General features: G+C 38.8%; 1 protein-coding gene across 1 annotated transcript; it reads left to right on the forward strand.

The window, feature by feature from the left end:
• The first annotated feature begins 6,052 nt into the window (after nucleotides 1–6,052).
• Nucleotides 6,053–6,901, forward strand: LOC114711105 (uncharacterized). Its single transcript, XM_028895456.1, has one exon. It carries the CDS (start codon nucleotides 6,053–6,055, stop codon nucleotides 6,899–6,901), a length of 849 nt encoding a protein of 282 aa, XP_028751289.1.
• The last annotated feature ends 401 nt before the right edge of the window (nucleotides 6,902–7,302 follow it).

Consider the following 7,302-nt stretch of genomic DNA (forward strand, 5'->3'; position numbering starts at 1 on the left):
TTGTGGCTTCCGCATCCTTTTAATCCTATTGAAAAGAATGTTCTTTGGCACATGAGTTCTCAGCACTTTGATGATCATAGAATTAAGCCATGGTTGGCACTAGGCAGTATATTGTTCGGCAGTTGGCACAAGTACAGGATACCTGCTTCCCTCCCTAGGGCTATCTGTTCTTCCATCATCCATAGCCTCAGTTCCCTGTGTCACCTCCGAGCTTTCATTTTTTTTTTGGCAAAGAACATTTTCCATCCATTCACTATGTCTTCTTGTTCATCGTGCCTCACTAGATAACCGGAGCATCCCGATGCTAGGAGTTTTTCCTTGTATGAAATTGCGTTCTGCGATTCGTTCTTGTTGTTTCCTTGCCTCTTAGTTCCTCTCTTCCCTTCCCTAGATCAGCTTTCCCAAACACGAATGTTGTTGGTACCGTTGGCATTCCCCCACCTTTATCTCGCTCTCCTCCTCCCCCTCCGTCTCCCTCCGCTCCCTCTCTTCCACTATCGCCTTCCCTTCGCTTGCCATCGCCTCGCCCTCCGCTTATCGCTCTTTATGATAGTTTCATTTTTCATTGGCCTCAAATCATTTTTTTTTGGATACAAAGCCTCAAATCATATTACAGGAAGCTAAAAAAAATTCCAAAAATACTTAAATGGAAGATACTTTTTTTACAAAACAAAGTGTTAATAAAATTTGTATTCTCTTTGCCTTTATTTTGGTTTTATTTTCTCAAATTTCTTTTCATTTAAAATATTGGTTTCTATAATTCAATAAAAACTTAAACAATTTTTTCCCTGGAGATACCAAAACTGATAATTTGAAACTTGAATGATTAAAATCAAGATAAAAACAAACTTAAGCAATCAAAATATTATATTAACCCAGAAAAAAAAAAACCCACAAGGCAATGAAAAATACTTAAAGCAAGGAATTAGGTGCCTAACCGAAAGTTGAGACCGTCCAGCCGAACAAGGGTGCTCCCCAAAGAAAACCTCCCGTGCTCCCCAATGCTTTGTGGGTCGGCAAACCGTCTGCAAATCTGTCGCTCTGGGCGCGGGCTTCCAACGGACTCAAACCACAGTACTCACCCAACACCGTTTTGCCCTTATTCTTATGACACTCCTTTATTTTTCGCAGTTTGCACACAAAATCCCGGGAAAGGAAGCATTTATCAGTGAAAACAATTATGAAAATCTTTGACTGATCGATGGCTTCCATTAGGGTAGGGGTGATCTCTTCATTCTCTTCAATGAATGTTTTGATCGATGCAACTCTTAAGGAAAGTTGAAGAGAGGTTATTGATGGATATCTGGTTCGGAGAATCAAGAACACGTCGTGAATCATTAATTCTCCTGGGGATTGATTGCAGATAAAGGGGAGACTGAAGAATTTGGTTATGCTGCTACTTAGCCAAAATTGAACTGATCCACCCTTTAGATATTAATGAGTTGAGTAGTAGCACACGGTTTTTACGAGAGCCACAGGATCATTTGTTTATTTGCAATTATTGAAAGTACTGGTCCAACAAACCGAAGACTACACGTTGTTTAATAATCAAGTCATTACAAAAAGTCAAAGTCTCAACCTTGACGCAACGTTCGAATTCGCTGTACTTCAAATTTTTCATGGGCAGAGCAGCCTGCATCTAAAACTCATCTTGGCCGTCCGTGAGATTGCAATATTAGTCGTTCATCCATTTCGCACGAACTATTCATTTCCAGACATTATCTGTTTCTAATAAATTCTCCATTAGACAATTCCATAATCTCTAAGTCCGTCGAAACTCCCATGCCCGGAAACAGGGCGGAATTGGATTCAACCTTCAGAGCTATGTGTTTCGGCTAAAGCCCACAATCAAAGCAGAAAGGCCTCCTTTCACCAAAAAAAAGAAACGGGGGGCAGACAGGCCTCCTCCCTTCACTATGCAGAAATATGATATCTAAACTAATAATCTGTTGACTAATTTGAAAAAAATTAAAAAACATTTATATGTATTTTTATTTCAAATTAATTTGTCTCATGCATACAATATAATTATACACATAAATATTCTAGAGAGATACTATGATTTTTAATAATCAAGTGCCCATCAAAATTGGATATTTATCTATTTGTGGTTATCAAGGACTTGCACGTCATGTGTTTCCTTCTCTCATTCGGTCAAGGATGTCTCCCATGAACAAATCCTCTTTCTCTTATTCCAACATATGCTAGCATGCCATGTTTTTAATTTCCTCACATATAAAGAATTGCAGTATCCCTGGTCCTTCATCGATTCATGACAACCTTTCAAAGCCACAAAGCCTTTTATTGGAATGCGCATCACAGAATATAATGGCGATGAGGTAAATCAAAGTGCTGCAAATATCTGGGATTCCTTGTATGCCACATGTAGTAGGGACATAGCAAAGACACCAAAATTCTCAAAAAACTTGGAGATTGAATCTTCTGTGTTGTTGGCTGATCACCATAGTCAAGTTGGTATCTCGCAGCCAATCGAATGTTTGAGAAATCTTCTAACTCACAGTGAAAACAATGACCAAGTCACTGGTGCTCTTTCAGAGTCTATTTTACTAGTTCTCTGCCTCTCTGTATATGTACTCCTCTGGTACTAGAGCCACTTATTCTATTTTCTGACCCTTAAGCTCCAAGAGCTTAAAATCATGATTTTTGTCATCTCTATGCATTTATGTACCTACAAAAACAGAAAAATTAAGTAAAAAAGTAAACATCACGAATCATGAGATAAGTACAAATGTTAGCCTTAAACCCACCTAAGGAATAAAGTGAATAACACTTAACTATAATCTACTACATTCTTTTTTCCTGAACTAAAACTGCAATCCAAACTTTTAAAGCTGGTGCAAAATAACTGTTTTAGAGATTTTTTTTCTTCTTATGCTTAGAGTATCCTCCCATCCAAATGATAAAAGACTAATCTCTTGGGGTACTGTCAAGTCCCGTAGCGGGGACTTCTCCTAACAATATTTTTCTCCATACACACTGTCCCAAGAATCAGACCCAGGACATGATGTTTAAAGCACCCAAATTCCTTCCACTTAGACCAACACTTGGTGTTTTAGATAGAGTCGATAAGCTTGCCTGTATCATTATGTCTTCTTTGATACCCACTTTAACAGAGCCCATATATTTTTTTGGGTGAAGACCCATTACATATTTTTGGATGCAAGGCTCGTTCCCTTTACTTGTATTGGAAATTTTTGCAGGGGAATGGCTCTTTTTGATCAAATAAAGAAGATAATAATACTCTGAGATTTTAAAATATTAATTAATGAATTTAATCATTTATTGAAAATTTAAAATAATCAATTGAAAAAAATACCTCTATCCACATACACAAATCTGAAATTCAGGAAGTTATCCCCAGACCCATTGTTTAGATGAGAAGAAAGAAAACAATAATTAAAAAAAAAAGTATTCTCTCTCGTGGGTGACAAGAGAAAACTGAAAAAAAAAAAAGAAAAATAGGAGAGAAAATTACTGATGGGACCCACCACTTTCATTCTCCAAATTTTCTCCCCACCCATGGGGAGATTTTTTTTTTTTTTTGAGGGGGGTTTCATCCCCAGCTCGTGTGTATTGATGGGTTGGATAACATATAATTTGATTTTTTTCTAAGCTACTATATTTTACTTCAAAATTTATTCTTTCTATTTTTAAATAGAAAGATATATTTTTCAAATAATTTGATTTTAAAATTTTTTATGGGGTTAATTTTAATATAAAATTTATCTTTAATTTATTTTGATAGAGATAATAACATGAAACATAATATATCCCGTTGTGAGGGTATTATTATGATTGTTTCCCTTTAATGTTCTATCCTATCAATCAAACTATAAGCAGAGATAACATTATATGTTTCCAATTTTTTCTCTCAATTTTCTATCCTTACATTTTCTATTCTCCTAACTTTTTTCTTTTTTTGGTATAACTCAACATATAACTCAAGTCACTTAAGTTACTTTAAACTTGAGATTAATTTCCATCAATCTTGGAATATTAAGGTTAAAGTCTTCCTAACAAATATTTTTTTCAAGATTCAAACTTGTATTTTGAAGTTTACGAGGGTGAGACTGATTATGTTCTCACTCAATGGCTTGTGGGTAACTTTTTTCTTTGTCCAAACAGCACGGACATGAATTCTGGCCTCCAGCGCTAATCAAACACAAACAATCTGATTCGAACTCCATTATAGTGCAAGCTCCTGAATCATGAAATCTAACAGAATGGCTCAAGATTAAATTAAGGATTAAAACATTTTTTATGGTTCGGAGATTGTGGGGTAGAGAGATGAGCGGTGACCATGTGGAGAGCGGCGGACCTACAGAGGATGGGGACGATAGAGATCGGAATAAAAAGAAGGTACGGCAAGACCTGGAGGATCCTATGGCTGTACAAGATTCCACAGAGAAGAGGACGCAAGGTTTTTCCTACAAGGACAAACTTTTGGACGCTAATCCTAAAGGCTGTTCTTTTGACACAAGGGGGAGTAACGTGTTTGACGAGGCTTGGCGGGGGTACATCGATGGATTGAAGGACTTCTTTGAGCAAGAGGGCAGCGAAAAGAAGGTGAAGCAAGGGGGGACTGGGGGCGATACAGATGACGACGACGCTGATTTGATTCCTACCCTGTTGATTACTCAAGAACAATACGAGAGGTGGTGTGCACCTTGGCGTAGGTCTCTGATTGTCAAAATTCTCGGCAAGAACATCCCGTTATGGGCTATGAAAACAAGCCTCCACAAGATATGGAAGACAAAAGAGGCTTTCGAGACAAGGGACATTGATAATGGATATTTTGTTGTGTCTTTTAATAATGATGATGACTTGAACTACGTTTATTTTGAAGGACCTTGGATGGTTGCAGATCATTACTTGATGGTTCAGAGGTGGCGACCAAATTTTGATCCTTGGCAAGCGAAATGTCAACAAAGGATTGCGGCTTGGATAAGGATTCCTGTGTTGCCTTTGGCATTTTTCAACGCTGAGAGTCTTGATATTATTGGTCAACTGGTGGGGAAAACTTTGAAAGTGGACTCCATCACTTATCTCACCGCCAGAGGAAGATATGCGCGTATTTGTGTAGAGCTTGACTTGAAAAAACGGCTTACACTAGCTATCCGAATTTTTGGTAAAGAACGATTTGTAGAATATGAGGGGCTCCATCGTATCTGTTTTCACTATGGAAAGTATGGGCATCATCGTGGTGCATGTCCAGATCTGCAAACTCTGTCACCAAAACAACAAACAGAGAGTTCGGTGCCAAATCCAGTGACCAAGGATCCTAGTACTTCAAGCCACCATGAGGAAACTAGCGAGGGGAAGATAGATAATGATGAGGTCCAGACTGTTGCTCTGAAACGAAATCGTGAACTGAATAATAAAGAGGACACAGGAAAAGAGAAGCCACCGTGCAAGGAGGTCCTTGGGACTTGGAATCTGGTCAAACGACCAGTGCGACGGCGTAACAGAACTCCTGGTTTTTCGGGATTGAAGGATAATCATGCACCGAAAGCATCTAGATTGCATCATCAAGAGAAGATTCTGAAAGAGACAAGGTCAATGGAGATTGGGTCCTTAAATAAGGAAATAGAAAAGGCAAGCTTTATCACTGGTACCGATGTCGACCCTAGAAAATTCGGGAAAGACGTTACCAATAGTAAAAAGTGGGTCCCTGTGATGCAAGCAAATACTAGAAGGAATATGATTACCATTAAAGGTCAAAAAGGTAAGGAGAACAAGACTGGGCCGAGCCATGTTAGAGAACCTATTAAATAGGTCCATTTGCTGCAAAACCCAACTCATATCCTAACCAAAAACCCATTTGCTCTTTTAGAGGATATGGGGCAAATTGGACATAAACAGGGTGGGCCAAGTTCAGCCACGACAGAACCCAATAGATTGCAGTCTAATATGCTGTTAGTGGATGAGAACCAGTACGTAGGTAGCAACATGGCTACCTATATGGAATCAAAGCTGACCACTATGAACACGGTCGAAGAAAGTAATGAGGGGTATACCTTTGAGTTTAGTCATGGCCCTACAGGCTAACCTGCCACCAACATATCTTTATGAATTATTCTGGAATAGTAGGGGCACTGGGAGTAAGTCCTTTCCAGGCCTAATTGGTGAGCTCTGTAAAAAACACAAGTTAGATTTTCTGGCTATTTTAGAGACTCGAACAGGAGGTGAAAAGGCCAGGAGGATTGCTAAAAGACTCGGTTTCACTAATTTTGAGATTGTTGATGCTCAAGGATACAGTGGTGGTATATGGGTTCTATGGAATGATGATTCTTGGAAGTTTGAGATTTTGGGAACCCACGATCAGTTTGTTCATGTGTGTTTGGATATTAGAACGCAGAGAACTTTCTTTATAGCTGTTTATGCCCATCCTAATCCTATTAAACAGCGAGTAGTTTGGCGTGCTCTCTTGGATATTAGCAACACAGTGACGGGTCCTTGGTGTATTGGCGGAGACTTCAATGCCACTCTCCACATGCATGACAGACATTCTTTTTCTCGGACAGGAAGTTGTGTGGATCGTGACTTTAGTGAGTGGGTCTCTAATATGAATCTACTTGATATGGGGTGTAAAGGCCCCTTTTTCACTTGGAGAAGAAATGGATGTGAGAGTAGATTGGATAGGATTCTTGTCAATTCTGATTTCATGTTAACCTATCTAAATGCTTCTGTCGTTCATCTTCCTTTCTTAAAATCAGATCACCATCCGTTATGGCTTAGGCTCAACAGCGAAGAGGCTCGCCCTAATCATAGAGAAGTCCCTTTCAGGTTCGTAGCATCCTGGACCTTGCATGAAAACTTCGAGTCCTTTGTTAGAGACTCATGGAACGTGGAAACAAATTGGCTTGAAAATATGGCATAATTTACGTCTCGCATCATCACTTGGAGTAGAGATGTTTATGGGCATTTGGGAAGGAGGAAGAGACAACTTTTGAATCGTATTGAAGGATTAAATAGTATCTCTTATACGTGCGTGAATGAGATTGCCATGAACGACCTCCTTCAGAAGTTATGGAGGGACTTCGAAGATATTTTGCTTCAAGAGGATCTAATGTGGGCTCAGAAAGCTAAGAGTGATTGGTTTATGTTGGGAGATCGAAATTCACGGTACTTTCATGCCAAAGCCAATTTTAGGAGAAAGCGTAATAAGATAGAAGCAATTTTGAATGAAGAAGGGGCTTGGATTTTTGACCAAGAAGAGATTAAAAATATTACTCTTAACTTTTATAGAAATCTCTTCTGTGACGATAACAATAGGAGTGG

The sequence above is a fragment of the Neltuma alba genome, unplaced genomic scaffold (assembly GCF_004799145.2).
Source record: "Neltuma alba isolate B1F8T4 unplaced genomic scaffold, ASM479914v2 tig00011277_pilon, whole genome shotgun sequence".
Taxonomy (NCBI): Eukaryota; Viridiplantae; Streptophyta; class Magnoliopsida; order Fabales; family Fabaceae; genus Neltuma; species Neltuma alba.